The sequence below is a fragment of the Centrocercus urophasianus genome, unplaced genomic scaffold, assembly GCF_019232065.1.
Source record: "Centrocercus urophasianus isolate 14NV4802_14NV808 unplaced genomic scaffold, USGS_Curo_1.0 seq_10, whole genome shotgun sequence".
In the NCBI taxonomy this organism is placed as follows: domain Eukaryota; kingdom Metazoa; phylum Chordata; class Aves; order Galliformes; family Phasianidae; genus Centrocercus; species Centrocercus urophasianus.
In genome coordinates, this window is record NW_024884142.1 from 91530088 (window position 1) to 91547311 (window position 17224).

The following is a 17224-nucleotide window of genomic DNA, read 5'->3' on the forward strand; positions in this document are numbered from 1 at the left end:
TTTGTTGTGTAATATTATCTTCTAGTAAGAGTTTTGTTAACCACTTTACATAACCAAATCTGTACACAGCCTACACTAACTGTAAACTCAGCCCTCAGCTACTCAGCACTTACCTTATCAAGTTCATTGGAAAGTTTCTTGTTTTCCTCTGTTAGCAGAATCTTTTCCCGTTCATATTTCTGCTTGAACTCTGTTTCAAATTCCTCTCTTTCACTTTGGCTAAGAAATAAAATGCATTAGATTTAGAAAATTTCCTTTAAAAAATGTATCACAGTCTTTACTCAAACATATAATGACTGATACAGATAGTAACTGAAAGGAAAGTACTACACTGGTAAGACCCAGTCTACCAAGATGAGACTAAAGATGAAATGGTGTTAAAATACCATTTTAGTACTGTTATCTATTAATCATCAATTAACTTCCCTTCAAAACAATATTAAAAGAAGTCCCCCGAGCCATTGTTTATCAATCCACTTGTACACATTTTATTCTTTAATGAATCCCTCAAACACCGAGCAGCTAAAATTCTGCAGATTGAAGTCTGTCAATATTCTGAGACATTCTAGACAGCTTCTCTTAAAGTCCACAGAAACGCTATTTTAATTTTCACGTTTCCATAGTTTCAGGTTTCATACAGAATGACAGGTGAAAACCACAATGTACGTAACCAGAATGAACAGATGCTGTGTAATGAACTTGAGAACCTGAAATTACATTCATGTTTTGACAAAAGCCATTGCCGTTTCCTCAAAGAGCTGTACTGCAGTGCTGCAGACCTCCAACTCCCGTCAGAAATGGAACTTCCATTCTGACACTCACTACAACAGAAAGTTTCACAAGATGGCACCGTAGCATTTTGTATTCACTGTGATGGGTAACTGGTTCAAAGTTCATGTAGATCGATGGAACTGTGGTATGAATGCCAAAGGTACAGAAAATACCCATCAGTAAACATCACTGTCTGGCTTTAAAAGGTTTAAAAACGTGCAGTTCTTCAAAAAAAATAAAATCCAGGTGCAATTCTGTCTCGAACACTGCAACTGCTTTTCTGGATACCAACCAGAATTTTATGTTGCATAATAGAGAAATTATAACCTCACCACTGCTTCTGAGATGTGTAACTAGGACAAATGTGCCAAACTGCAAGAACACCCTTAAAAAAACAGAGAAGCTCCAGTGGTTACAGTGAACCCAGTTGAGAGTAACACTGGTTTGAATTTCCTATCCCTAATTTGAAATTCATTTAGTGCTTCAACTTCTCTTTGAAATCTAGAACAGCATGTTAGATTCATGGTGAAATCCTATGTTGCTAGGCATCCTTTGAAATGTAACACTACCTCCTAGCAAAGTAACATACTATCGTTACTGTTTAAACGCCAAGTTTGAAATTCACCACCACTCCTTCTCTGTATCAACAGATTCCCTGTACATGATGAGCCTTCCAGGGAAGAGGCAGGAAAAGATTAAAGCATTGGCTGTCAGGGAAATTAATAACAGGTTTTGCTTCTGTTTGCAAAGCAGAGATTCAAAGCTAATTTATCAGAGTGTAGACCAAGCTTAACATTAATTTTTTTAACTCCTTTTACTTAGCTTTTACATATCAATGTTTTTGTGGGGATTTATTTATTTATAGCATTCATGTTCTGTGTTTCTTGTTATTTTAAGGCTTTAAGGCTCAAAGTGGTCAAAAAGGTGGTGAATTATGGATAGTAACCCAACATGCTTGTAATTCTCTGTATTCACATTCTTCATTAAACTGTTAATTGTCACCAACCTAGTAAGCCAAATTGCTACAGTATGGTACACAAAGAAAACATGAATATAATCTATTACGCCCAAATACCAATTCAGCAAAGCCACAGTACTATGACAAACTCCACAGGCGTATCTTGGACAGCCAAGAAGATCAAAATACATTTGCTTTGAAGCCTAGAACCCTCCTCTCCCATCAAGCTTCTTCTCTCATCTAAAATTTAGCTGTGTATTCACTTCAGAAGTTTAAGAAACTATATGCGATCCAGATTTTTTTTGTTGGTAAAAAGAAAACAACACAACAAAACAAAATTACCACAAACCACATGGAAGCAACATGAAATAGAGCTTTATGATATCACTTTGTCATTTCAGCCCTTAGCTGTGGATGTACAAAGTGGATTAACATTTTAGCTTACTGCTTTGAAAAAACAAGAAAACTAGACCCAAAACAAACACCAGCCCTCAGAGGCTTCTGAATATCATAAATCTAAAAAAGCAAACACTATTTTATAGAACTTTCTTGCTTTATAAATCCATCATTAATAGACGTAAAACTCCACACACAATTTATTCTTCGCCCTATTCTTCACCCACCTTCTGAACTATTTCATAATAACAATTCTAAGAAACTGAATATTGTATTACACATATCACTGACCTGATACCATGCCCCTATGTTTCCAATTTTAGTAGTACACACTTTATCAGACTATTTGCAAAGAGTACAGAGGGGTAGTTTCTCTTCCTTGAACACTTACACTGTTGGGATAACAGGGAATAAATCCTAAATTTAAAGGAAATAAACAAATTTAAAAAAAAAACAACCCTGTTTTAAAAAATGAAATGGAAACAAAAAGCATGCAAGTTTTAAAAAAGTTTCCAAAGCAGATTCTGACTGAGACCTAACTGACCCTTGCTTAGAATAACATACAGAATTAACTCTTTACTATAGCTCATTATAGTTATTTACTGTAGTAAATAACTCTTTACTATATAAAGCAATGAAACTCTATCCTTCTAACATACACTAAAGTTTATTTTTAGACTACCAAATACACTTCAATGCTGAGCCCACTCCACGCCTACTGTTTAAACAGTTCTACTTATTTCACCATGAAGACTTCAGGTGCTTCCTTTCAATGCTTACACTGAACAACATCTCTGTAATTCTGTATTGGCAGACACAAAATGCTTTGTATGCCTGATTACAAAAGCTAAACAACACAAGCAAGGAGAAACAAAAAAAGTAACGCTCTCATGAGAAAAACTACCAAATACTATGAACTGAACAGCAATTCTTTCATTCTTAATACTTAGACTTTCCTTCTAAATCCCAGAATTACTACAGATGTCAATCTGCAGCATACATTGAACAGTGAATTTCTGCATTTCTGTGGAGACCCAGTGAAATTCTGTTTATCAGTTTAACAAAACCCAGTTGAAGGTCAAGTCTTCATTAATCCCTCCTGCTGCGTTTGGACACCTGACTTGATAAGATGCTCAAGCCCTTTCCACTAAGGCTAAATGCTGGATTCCAATGTATAATACATTTCTGTTCAATCTTTACAATTTTTTTCTTACATCAACATTTAAAATACAGAAATACATGACTACATCAAACCTTCACTTCAGATTTTGATGCAGCTCATTTTCTATTTAGAGAGAAGCTGTAAGACAAAAAGCTAGCATGAAGGAGATCGGCATCGTTAGGCCATTTGTCAGTAGATGAACATCTAGTTCTAGGCTCTGCAGCTGTGCATTAGAATAGCTTTCACAGAACTCCACAGTTTTTGTATTGGTTGGCATTTGAAGGTTTCATCTCTAAGAACAGTTTAGGCTGCAGAAAGAAGTATTAATGATTCAATATTCCCTCCTTTAGAGGCACTAATGAGCTGACATCATTAAAAGAGTATCATATTATCCCTTTTATTGATTACAAGACAACAAAGCCTCTTCTGTATTTATAAGCCATAGGTCAGCAAGACCATTAAGTTGTGATACAATGAAAACACACTACTAATGGCATGCTTCACCTCTCAACATCTAATGAAGCAGCAAACTGCTGCAATAATATGTTCAGCTTAGAAATTTGCACAGGCTTTTTGAAAAATGCTTTTATTTTATTTACTGCTTATATTCAAGGACTGCTACCAGCTTAGGCTTTCAGTAGGAATCTCTCCTCCATGCTTTTTCTAATATCACAGCAGCAAAAAAGAACACCTACTTCAATGTCTATAAAGTACTCCGATTTTTATGAATGGAAATGAGGAACACATTCACGTTACGACTATTAGCATTTTGAACACTACACTATCCAACAGAAAAACTCACTTCTACTTATGAATGCCTCAAGAAACACTGTCAAGGCTAGTTACAAGCTCCACTGCATGGGAGAGAAAAAAAGCACTTCTCTGACAAATTACCACGCCAAAAGAGATAAAGCAGCTTATGCCTACAGTAGCCTGATGACTGATGTTAACACTGGATACAACTCAGCATGGATTAGCCCTAGTCCGCATTAAGTTCCTGTGCAGGAAGAAATGCAAGCAATAGTTGATCTTTAACACATTTCTTTTGCATCAAAAGTACCAAACAAAAAAAAAGTAAACAAATATTTTAAACTGCAAGATAAATATCTGGGGTCAATATATCCTGAGCTGCAATTCTGAAACTCACGTTACATACCTTGGAACCATTAGAACATCAATTAGCTCAGCCAAAACCATACTGTGTCAGGAAATACAACAGGAGCCTTAGAAAGATATTCTCAGCTTTTTTGTTTTATTCCATAAAATACTCACTTCTCTCTTCTGGTTTTCTCTAACTTGTCTTTCAAAATCATGATCTCCTTCTTAAGTGCAAGCTGCTGGCTCTCTGCATCCCGTAGTTCCTTCTTCAGACTTTTTATTTCATTAGCATGCATTATTTCACGTTTAGATAGTTCCTCTTCATAGAAAACACTTTTCTTTTCCAAGTCTGCCTTTAATTTAGTGATCTCTTGCTGGTGTTCTATACTGCTTACCCCAGGAGAGCGACCAATCTGTTTTTGCTAAAACAAGAAGCTCGAAGTTAGCACTCAAGAATGCTGAAAACAATGCTTAGCAGCAACTCAATACTCTTAAGTCTGTGTTTAGAAAATATCCCATTACAGACTTCACATAAAAGCATGTATCTATTTTTATCTTTCTGAAAATTTGTTCATCATAAATCTTAACTGTACTTTTATCATTTTGTGATTTAAATGCAATAATAGTTTTAAAACATGGAAATCATCACTTTAAACACCACGTAACACACTGTGACTCCCCTTACACACAGTCAGAAAGTGACAGCAGCACTGAAAGACACTTATGATCCCACTCATCCAGTTCACAGCAACAAAACCAAGAGGCTTTCAGGAATGCAGAAAAAGGACAACGATGTATAGTCAATATATTTCAAAGCATAGATAATTTGTGGAAAAACTATACAAAGGCAGGCAGAGACTAAAGGCTAAATTCTAGCTACAAAAACACTATATGGATTGCATCAGTCAGGAAAACCTGATCTATTTTACTTAAACTAACCATTTACATCACTGCAGGTTAACAGGAAATACAAGCTTTAAACAATAAGAGTACTTCACTTTTCACAGCTGCAAAGTTCTCTTGGTGAGATCTGGCATTTCAGTAGTCTTCACATATTGCTTAAGGACACATACACATTTGTATCAACCACGCACCCAAAGTCCTGCAGTAACAGGACAAACTGAGGTTGTGGTGTTATACATGCATTGAAATCCAAGTATGGAAATGTAGATGCATTTATATTTCATGTAAATACATGCATAACTTGGTTCAGATTTTTTTCTCCTTATAGATAAGGAATACAGAAGGAAACATAGTCTAAATAAATAAAGCAAATTAATAAAAAGACTGCTTCAAAAAATGGCAGATAACTGAAAAACCTTCTTCCTTAGGATAACTGTCTCACACCTGTAGGAGGTTCTACAATATTTTGTAACTCTCTTCTTGTTGTAAGTAAAGATAATTTTCCTTAGTTTATCTTGATGATGCATGAACAGATTTCAAGAGCTAAATGGCACTGAAGAAATTCAGATTATCTGAATTATTATTGTGATGAAATCTGTGAAAAAATGGCCCTGCTCTGAGTGTCAACCTAATGCTGTAAAAACCTCTAACTGTATGAGCCAGATACATGCTGCTGCATTTTTTTCTCTAACTCATCAAAATGACCATCTGTTTCAATCAAAGAACAAAATCCTGCAGTTCTGATGCAGAACGGTTAATCAGAGAAAAAAGATGCCATACTAAATGGAGATGGTTCAGAGAGGAAAGGGAAGGAATTTTCTCTCATGCCCCTGTAGTCAACTACTGAACTTGCTTTTTACTGCCCAAAACACTTAATTGCCTACACGTATGTAACAGTGCCGCATGCAAAACATCTGTTTGCAACATCATGGTCTTAATGGTTTTTCACATTTTATTTCAAAAGATCCTATTGGGTGCAAAACTAAAAAGTGAGCAGCCAGGGAGCCATACAGGAGCTGTGGGCATGAGGCTGTGGCAGCTGGGGCTACTGGGCCTTGCTGGCAGCTGCTGAGGCCTGCTTTTCAGTAATGCCCAACTGCAAAGCAAGGGACAACGGGCACAAGCTGGAACACAGCAAGTTCCATACAGACGTGAGGAAAAACTTTGTTACTTTTAGGGTAACAGAGCACTGGAACAGCTGCAAAGAGAGGCTGGGGAGTCCCTTTCACTGGGAATATCCAAGACCCACTAGGCCACCTTCCTGTGTGACTTGCTGTAGGTTGCTGCTTTAGCGAGGGGTTGGACTCAGTGACAATCAGAGGTCCCTTCCAACCCCTGCAATTCTGTGATAAAACAGATGCTGCAGCAGAAGAGAGAGCTGGGTGGTATTGTACAATAGCAAACAGAATTAGAGTAACAGAAGAAACAAAAAATATGTTTTGAATTGATGTAAGCACAAATTCCAAATAGATGTTTTCATACATGCCTGTTCCAAGTGGCCAAATAGTGCAACTGAGACATAATGCATCATTTGGCACGTAGATAGATGCCATAACTCAGTGCAGGAATTCTTCCCTCTCTCTTCCTCTCTCACAGGCACACACAAACAATAAAGACACCACACAGCAGCTCTTTCACTGGACATGTATGTAGCTGACTAAGAGTAAACTGGCTGCACTGCTGTAAATAAAACTATATGGCTTGACATGTACATCATGTACTACGAATGAAGTGCAACGAAACAGACATCAAGTTTTGTACTTGTACAATAAAGAATAATAATCATTAAATATTGCAATACTATATCAGATGGAATGGAAAAAATTACTAATTGAGCAATCTAATGTTAAATAAACATACTAGTAAAAATCTTGGAAGATTTTTGGCTTGGCTTTAATGTGATAAGCCTCTGGTATTACACATTGCTTCAAAACTCATATCTTGCATTCTGCAGAAGGTAATGATAATTTACTATGCTAGGAATATGAAGAAACTTAGGACTGTGATGTTTACAACAGCAGTTTCATGTTAGAAATACTTGCCAAATGCAGCATATTAAGAAAGATTTTTTTTTTAGATTTAACAATTTATATAAATTGTCACTTATAGATTACTACATTATTCCTCTCAATTTAATAATTTGCTACTGCTCGGGTAAGAATGAAATCATTTCATTTTCAGTATGTAATCTAAAACTTTAACATACAGAATGCAGTCTAAATTTGCTTGAAATGAACTTACAAATTTAAGAAATAATAAAAAAAAAAAGTAGCCATACAAATTAGCACCAGAATCACCTAGTGATTCTGAATCAGCCTTGACAAACATGCTTATTTTGAAATTCTAGCCTATGAACATACTTAAATTTTTTTTTTTTAAGTTTACCAAAGTAAATAGGAGGGATAAGTTCTTCTAGCAAATCTATGCAGTGCCACAGATATACCAATAAACATGCCCATCAACAGCAGAAGAGCAGAGAGACATCTGTAGGTATTTTTGTATTACATCTGTAGATGCATTTGTGCATTTGCAGGTATTATTATATTGCCACACCTGATTCAAATCTACATCTTCCCTTTCCTATTCTGATAAACTTGCCTTGTTGCTGTAAATCAGCTTACCATCTTTTCTCAGTAGATCTCCCATAAATTCCCCTCATGTCTGAGAGAGATATACAAACTCTTTCCTAACGGTGAAGATTAATGAAAGCAGAACAAATATATCTTAATTTTCAGACAACAATCTGAATTGACAGCATCAGGAGCTCTAAAAATACAAATTTCATGATGAATGCATTTCCTTATTTTCGTTCAAGGAAGGAAGGCAAAATAAAAGAATGGGTGATCAAAACAAAAACTTCTGTGCAGTGACCTAATGTTGACGAATGTTCCACGGAATTCTAATAATAAAATTATTATCCATGTGATTTAAGACCAGAATAGACCTAACTTGATATTTTGTACAAAAAATACAGAATTATCCCAGGAACAGCATTTTGCTGTAAATGAACAACAGTCCCAGTGCAGAAACAAAAAAAAAACAACCGTGCCCTTCAATTTTTGAGAAAGTCTAATTTCTTTAGAGCATTGTATATAATGCTAAAGCACAGAATAAAATAACAGTTAACATTCTTGGCTTATTTAAATTTCTGTTCCTAAAAAAATGTATGCATGTGTGAGCAATCTAAATACACTGAAACTTCTCCTTTACAGCTACATCTGTTGATTTCCATTTTGGAGAAACCTACCTTTCTTCTCATTTAGAACACAGTATGTGAAACACCTGTAAAGAAACCTGCAGAGGCTTTAAGTTCATCTTTACTCAGCCATTCTACACTTAAAAAAGCCTTTACACGAAGTAATAACTGAAGCAATTTGGTAAAAAAATTATTGAGAAATTCTTCAGAGAGCAATGAATACAGTGGTCTGAAAACTGCAATAGGTAAATGTTGATTCTTCTGGACAATAACACAATTCACGTTTGTACCAGTATTCAGCACCAACTGAAGTGTCAAACCGATAGTATCTTTTTCTCTTACAGCTGAAAGCAATCAAACAGATCAGTGCTTGTTGCCTGCTAAGTTTACAGGTGTTAATATTAGAACAGACTAACCTTTAGCCCTTCTACTTCGCTTTCCAACTGCTTGGAGTACTGCTCGCTCCGCTCTCGCAATTTCCTGTCTTTGGATGCCTCAGCAGCCGCAGCTTCAGCTTGGACTTCCAGCTACAAAAATACATGCATTTATTAATGGGCAGGGTTCTCTCCATTTTTTCAAAACCTACTTATGATTTTCAGGAAGAGAGACACAATTTCAACACTAACCTGGACACTTCAAATTCTTATGAAACAAAAATGTTATCGTTTAAAATAAGAAAAATTTAAAAGATTTACAAACAACATTAAAAAAATGCTTCATCAGAAAACCTTACATATAACTACTAGTTCATAAATTCTAAACTTACTACTTACTTCTTTCTTAAGTCTCTCTGTTCTGCGTAACTCTTGCCTTAAACTTTCTACTTTTTGCATCACCACTTCCATTTCTTCTTCCTTATCTCGGAGCTGGCGGGCAAGCTTTTGTTTTTGAGAGTGCAAGTCTGTCAGCCGCTCGTTCATCTCTGAGAACTCCTGCATTGCCAATTTCCGCTGGCTGTGTGCATCTTTCAGCTCTTTGGCTTGAGATTTTAATCTGTCACTAGACTCTGCCAGTTCCTACAGTTTAAAAAAAGAATTAAGTAATAAACCTAGAAAGCTGCAAGGCTAATTCTCTGGATGTGCATCTCAAACTTCTCCAAAGTAATGAGAAACCAGATACTCATTTATGTTGATAAATGCATCCACAATACAGGCTGCGTGCTCCTATAAATCAGATTTTACTACGGAAGTCAGTTAAACTGCGTAAATTTATGTGAAGTCTGAATTTGCTCCATTACTATAGGTTCAATACAAGCACTCACACTAAAATATAAAAAAGCCCTGCTGTCTTAAAAAACTTCATCTGCCCAGTTTTTCCATGAACTACTTAAAAATCAACAAAAAGTACTCAACTGATAAATAATGACAATTCACAAGTTTTTTGCATTAGTTGAATGGAAAACTCTTGTATGTGAGGACCTCTGCTTTTGAAGCTTCTGAGAACTGATGCACATGGCAATTACGATTTTCACATACTATACCATAATATAAAATAGTACAGAATGTTTCAGATAATACAAAACAATGTGTTCAACAATAGTAAATGATAATTACCCTTTCACAAGAACCTACACAGAGAACACTGCTACTCCTATGGTGTAAATCTTTCACAAAACGTTCTTAGATCTGTGCTACTACACTATCAATGAAGGACCACAGCAGTTTATATGGTTTAATGATGTTCAGCCAAAACAGAGATGAACAAAAAAAGCAAGGAAAAGTGAGTCTGAAAACGAAAAGCGGGAGGAAGAAAGAATATTTGGCACCTATACAAATTTAACAGTTTTCTAAGCTTGTTAAAAGATGTCCTGATCACTATAAATTGCTTCAGAATGGTCTTTCTTAGACTACCTGACAGCATTCAAGATTTTAAGAACTTTATGAGTTAAAAGAAAGAATGAGAAATACAGATGGCAGGTCAACACTGAACATGGACTCTAAAATACTGGGCTAATACAAATCGTGATGACAAAAAGCCTAACGTATTTTGTATCTGATCATGTTTGCAATGTGATTCAATCATGAACACAAAGCAGGCATGAAAGAGAGTACATACTAAATTAAAAATGAGGAATTGGTGATAGAGGAAAAAAAAAGTCAGTATTTGTTACAGTAGTTATTGCAAATCACTTTTCAAATCTTTATGTTTGGGAATTTTTTCACACTTCCCTTCTTGGAATGCTTCCATGCCACATCCCTAACAGCAAATTCTCAGCATTTTTTCCCTGCTGCACTCTCACTCATACTTCAAATTAAATTATTTGTCTGGAATTGCTCTTCTCCATCTTTTAACCACTATAATTATCACCTTAGTCTAACGCTACAAAACTTTCTTTGCAGCCATTCCAAATTTGCATCATTGTGTAGTTTATTACCTGGAATTAGTCACCCAGGACCACCCAACAATCATACACAAAATGCTTTAAACAGTGTCCTTGCCTTATAACAAGTCAGAAAGCAAAGTAGGTCACATTACACATTTATCATCTACTCATTAATTTTATATCTTAAAGTTATTTTAATCAAAATTAAAGCATAAAAATAGTCCTTTGGTTTTAGAATAGTCACTGACTAAGCACTTTACCTTATTAAGATCTTCCCTCTCTTGCTTCAGCGTTCTAACCTGTTTCTCAAAAGCCTTTATTTGTCTGGAAGCATCGTCCAACTCCCGCCTTGCAGTGCTGGCCTCTTCTAGTTGCTGTTCTAGATGACCAGAATCTAGAAAAAGCAGCATATTTTAGATATGTTAAAGAGAAAGTCATCCCACAATAGCACTGCCTAGGTGTTTTAAAACTCCCTTCAGTATTTATTCTTGTCCCAGCCACAAACTAAAGCAATTCTTATCTGATTTCAGAATAGGAAGCAAGTTGTTTCAACTACTCGAGTTGTTTTTAGCAGAATAGAACAGAAGCTCACAGATTACTGTAACGCAACACAAAAAATGACAACTTGTCATTTTACATTCAATCAAACACACACAACCCTATTAAATATACACTTCCACATGACTTCAGCATTTGATTTGTGTGCACTGTGATGTTATATATAACACTCATTTTCTTACACCGTATCTTAACTACAAGCAGTCTCTTTCCTCCACACAAACTCCTCCAGAAGGAACCAGCAAAAAATATCAGATCACTCAAGAGCTGGCAAAGGTTCTCCTGTTGATAGACTTAAAATTAACTTCAGAAGATTTTACTTATTTTTAGCATGAAAACCACTTGTATTTATATGATATGCTTCATTACTACTATAAATGCAAGAAAACTACTATAGCCAGTTTCTTCCTGTCAATTATACTACAAAAATGCAATACTAAGGCAGAGATGAGTAACATCAAATACTTTCAAATGTTCTAAAATAAAAAGTTGAAATGCGTAAAATATCAGAGAAAACTAAAAATTCTAATTCTGAAAGCAAAATATATGGTGAAAGTGGGTTTAATTCTCAGTTCTACAAAATCTGCAGACATTTTGCCTTCGATTTCAGTTGTAGTGGGAGTTCACACTACACATTTATCCATAGACCAGTAACTCAGCCATACTCTTAATACAAGCTTTTTACTACATTTTCACAAATGTACCCCTAAGAGATTGGCTCTTAGAGAAGTCAAATAGAAAAATACTTTTTTAACAGTTGCAATTCCTGAAACAAAAGAACTTTAAAAGGAAAAGAACACCATTATCTTGTCCTCATACAATTATTTGTCATTGTTTTAATTCATTGACTTTTATTAATGAAAAAGAGTGCATTTAAATAAGAGATGTAGCTTAGAGCTATAAATTATTAACTGCCTCCCTTATGTAGGTTTCTCTGAAGTCACCAGCAAAAAGAAAGTTTATATACGGCCCTGCTGAGCCAAGATAAATCTCTCTTCTGTGCATGACCTACTTTGTTCCATAGCTCTACTTTCTTCCTCTATTGCTGCCCTTTATATGTCTGGCAATGTTAAAGATTCCTCGGTTTTCTCCTATGTAACTTGCTGACCAAAAAAATACAACTTTGACCTCAAAAAGTGAAAGCATATGACTAGTGTCATTCCACAGAAAACCATAGAGACAAAAAAATGCTGTATTTTTCTAAGGTTCCTTGTTACAGTCTTGAATTTGACACAATTTCACATTATTTTTATTACCTTTTCAAATGGATGCTTACACCTACAATTCAAAATAAGGCAGTAAAAAAGATTAAAGCTGGTTGTAGCTTATGAATACTACACAGCAGTTTTCTGTTTAATCACTCTAGTTTTTGGTAACATTTTAGGTAATGTAAGCAAACGCCCTGTAGGAAGTTACTGCATTGCACTTAAGTGCTCAAGAGATAAGCCCAAACTATAAAGTTCAGCTCTGCACCTCAAATCTACCTTCTTAAAGTTCAACAGATCCAGGCTTGGAAGGCCATCCAGAAAGTCTGAAACTGGCTCCACTGAACTTGGAATCCAGACAGGATCATCATCTGGTTTGTGTCTGCCTTCTGTAGTTAGTTTTAATTAGTTTTAATATCTATCTCATTATCAGTTTTATTATCTATCTCATAAAAACAACATCAAAACAACCAACAACCAACCAACCAACCAACCAACCACAAATCCGTCAGATCAAGTAAAACATTCTCTTTTTCCATTTATATCAGATTACCTTGTATTAGTAAAAACTCAAGGCACAGATGCACTGTTAAATATATTGTCTGCACCAGTAAAGGCATTCAAGCACATACTGGAAAAGTTACAAAGTGACTGGATCAATTACATGACTCTGCATGTTGTTTATTTGATCACATTTTTCACTTCCAACCCCAAAATCAAAGGCATGGGTGTTTTGTAGAGCCAAATGTGGTATGAAAAAGAAAACACTCAGTGGACACTTACGGGGAAATCTCAATATTAACTGCCTTTACCAGATATTGACTTCTTTTATATGTAGAAATGGTTGTCAGTTGTTTTCAAAAATGTTTCACACCTTGTCTTTGTTTTTCATCACTTGGAAGAATGAACTGATAACTGAGCTGCAGCTCAGCAAGTCAAAAGCAAATATAATTGAAAGCTGACAGTGCCACTTTTCTAAGGAGCTGGTCTTCTGCAAAAGCTGTTCTAACAAATGTTGCTATTCTGTGATTCTAAGGAACCGAAAACAGAGAATTGATTCAGAATAGAGATTTCCAACGATGCTATGCCCTTCATCATTACAGCAGCAACTACAGGGACTGGAAAGAAGTTTCACAATAACTTCTGTCCTGACACAGCATCTATATAGGTAAAATCCTCCCTGAGCTACTTAAGCAATGTTCACATTCAAAAGTAATACTTAAGGCACAAGGAAAAACTGTCAGAGAACATGCCAGAGAAGCTGTCCAAATGCACATTTATAACACAGTCTCTTTCAGACAATATAATTTTAGCAATATATAATCTATGCACTTCAACTGCAGTTCATAGTGTGCTTCTGCCCCATAGCACAGCAGCAGAGTGTAAACACACCGAGTAATATTCAGAAGTTCTCTTTCTATGGGTGTCCCTGCTGGCATTCCTGACACTTTTAGGAATTTTTTCACAAGTACAAACCAAATTAACTCTTTCCTTGAGCCTTTCTCATTGGGTTTTCCCTTGCCACAGGTATGGGCATGTAAGTAGAGATCACAGAATCATAGAATAGAATCATAGAATTGCTCAAGTTGGAAAAGGCCTTTATAGAATCATAGAATCACCAAGGTTGGAAAAGACCTAAAAGATCACCCAGTCCAACCGTTCACCTATTCCCAATAGCTCCCACTAAACCATGTCCCTCAACACAACATCCAGCCTTTCCTTGAACACCCCCAGGCTCGGTGACTCCACCACCTCCCTTGGCAGTCCATTCCAGTGCCTGACCACCCTTTCCAAAAAGTAATACTTCCTGATGTCCAGCCTGAATCTCCCCTGCCGTAGCTTGAAACCATTCCCTCTGGTCCTATCACTAATGACAAGAGAGAAGAGGCCGACCCCCAGCTCACTACAACCTCCCTTCAGGAAGTTACAGAGAGCAAAAGATCACTGAGTCCAACCACAACTTAACCATACTACCCTAACTAACATTAAGTAACCACCACTTGTGTCTGATTTTTCCCACATAAAATCCAGACATTTTCCTATCTAGGTTGATAGGAGAAATCAGATTCGTCAAAATAACAAAATTATGTATCAGAAAATAAATTCTTAATTTCCAAGAATATGATCAAAATTTCAAAGCAAAATTGAGCAGAAAAGGAGATAATGAAAAGAAAAAAAAAAATCAATTGATATTTAAAAAATAAATAAAGATCCATCCATCAGTCTGTCTTAGTTTCGGCTCAAACAAAGTTAATTTTCTTCCCAACATCCAGCATGGTGCTGTGCTTTGGATTTAGAATGAGAATAATGGTGATAACACAGATGTTTTAGTTACTACTGAGCAGCACCTACACTACGTCAAGGAGTTTTGAGCTGCTTGTGCTGCCCTGCACAGAGGTGCCTACAGGAGCACGCTAAGCTGGAATGGGACAGACCCAGGACAGCTGACCTAAAAGGACCAAAGGAACGTCCCATACCATACAGTCATGCAGACATCTGGGGCAGCTGTCCAGGACATAGCTGTTGCTGGTGACTGGCTGGACAGGGATCAGCTGATGGTGAGCAACTGATTGTGCATCACTTGCTCACCTTATTCTTGTTAGTGCTTTGTTGTTGATCTTTTTTTTCTTTCTCCTTTTATTTCTTTCTTATTAAACTGTCCTTATCTCAACCCAGGAGTTGAGCACTTGTCTTTTCAACTTTCTGGCCCATCCCACTGCAGGGGTGGGGAGTGAGCGAACAGCTGTGTGGTGTTTAGCTGTCTGCTAGGTTAAACCACAACACAAGAATTTTGCAGACAAACCACAAAAAAAAGTACTAGATTAACATCTTCATTTCTCATGTTTACCTTCATAATCAAGTATCAACACCTTCCTCACCTCCAGGAAACACCTCACCTTTTGCATACAAAGCAAGAAGTACTAAGTTATGATGACTGTAACTTGTAAAAGGACAACAATGACTTTTGATACTGCAAAAATAAACAAGTGCTCCATCTGCTCTTGCATTACATTGTTGAGGGGAAAAAAAACAAGGTAATACAAATGAAAATTCTCAGGTAGTGCCTGATCATCCTTGAAAACTAGCAATACCACACTTTGAATTCAATAGAACTTTACTGCTAATAATAACAGCAGAAGTCACTTAAACTTCCCTTCCCTCTTGCAATAAGAATTACTGAAGTACAGAGTATTAAGCTGAATTTGAAGAAAACACTGTATTAAAAGTGAAGGGTGTAATGAGAAGTAAAAATACACCGGGAAACTCTAGAAAAGGAAAACAAGCATTATCTTAGAGAAAAATAAGGTCACAATTCTTGCTTACTGTTACAGGTTTTACATTAATAACTTACCTGTTACCTGTTTCTTCAACTTTTCAATTTCTTCTTTCAAGCTTTTAATTTCTATATCTTTGCTTGCTGCAATTGGGCCATCCACTGTTGAATACTGAAGAGCCTGGACTGTCTGAGTGGACTCTAGAAAAAGAGACAGGAGACAGGAACAGAGGTGGTCAGAAGGATGTTACTATAAATGAAGATATAGCAAAAAACCCTCCGCTACAGCATGTTAGATTTATGCTTTTAAGGCCATATCACAAATGTTAACATCTAACTCACAGACACAAAAGTTTAAATCAAAAATTATGATGAGCATTTAAAAAAAAAAAGCCTACAACTGCAAGTAAAATACGGCTTTTATTTTTCCAAATAACAGAGCACTATACAACTAAACTAACTTAAGCATTTCTGTATTAAGACCTTTCCCTGTTCCCAGCAAGACCATGTCTTACGCCTGTAAAAAACTATACATATCTACATATTAGGATTCTACAGTTTAAAATTTTGAATGGCTAAGTGCCAATTTTTCAGCATTTGTCAGGTGAACAAATTAAGTTCTTTCAGACACAGTGCAGAGACAGCATGTTTTAAGGAATTGCATTTGTGGGATACTTCAGGCATAAAGGCTATCAAATATTTAATTTGTCAACAGAAATAATAAAGAGATGTCTTTTCTGCTACAAGACATTCCAGGAGGTTTTGGCTGTTTCTTTTTTTTCCACAGGATAAACTGCTTCACAGAACTGCAGGCTAATTAGGTCAGAAGAATGACTGAAGCATCTTTTCATACCTTGCAGTTTTCTACTGAGTTCAAGCTTTTCCTGCTCTAGGCGTCTTATTCTCCTCTCGTAAGCTTCTGTTGCTAAACTGTCCTCCAAAGTTCTTTGAATGTTGGCATCAAGATCCATGGAGGGTGGTCCAGCTGTCAGTCTTAGACAGCTGCGGTCTGAAAGCACACTGGGAAAAAAAGTTCAACAGTATTTGATTTTACAACAGGTCATCTTTAAAAAGAAGAACAAACAACAAAACAAAACCAAAAAACAGTAAAGTTGTTTAGATTGTAAATAGCATGCCCATTCTTATTCAACGTATTTATACAATAAAATAACACTTGGTTAGTATTACTGTAAATTCATTTTTACCTACCATGACTGATCTCAATGTATTTTCAACTCTGTGATTAAAAATGACTGTCACTGACAGCCCAAGTTAGCCAGATAGCAAAAAGTGACCTTCTAGACAGTTTATAAGATTTCAGAAACAGCTTGTTTTAAAATAATTCATGGAATTCTCCAAACACTTTTAATATAATAACTA

The 17224-nt window shown here is 36.0% G+C and overlaps 1 protein-coding gene across 7 annotated transcripts in view; it reads right to left on the reverse strand.

Annotated features, from left to right (window-relative positions):
• The window catches only part of CDC42BPA (CDC42 binding protein kinase alpha), a 153193-nt gene that overhangs the window by 52104 nt on the left and 83865 nt on the right, over positions 1-17224 (reverse strand). For 6 of the 7 annotated variants that reach the window (XR_006171413.1, XM_042834461.1, XM_042834646.1 and 3 more), the window contains 7 exons: positions 16698-16864; positions 15923-16045; positions 11068-11201; positions 9258-9500; positions 8901-9011; positions 4560-4807; positions 114-219 (listed from right to left, as the gene is read on the reverse strand). Coding sequence is in view for 6 of the 7 variants with exons in the window: in XM_042834461.1 (XP_042690395.1) it covers positions 114-219; positions 4560-4807; positions 8901-9011; positions 9258-9500; positions 11068-11201; positions 15923-16045; positions 16698-16864 (1132 nt within the window). In the remaining variant the exon portion in view is untranslated. The remainder of the gene's footprint in view (positions 1-113; positions 220-4559; positions 4808-8900; positions 9012-9257; positions 9501-11067; positions 11202-15922; positions 16046-16697; positions 16865-17224) is intronic. The other variant, XM_042834568.1, reaches the window with a different exon arrangement.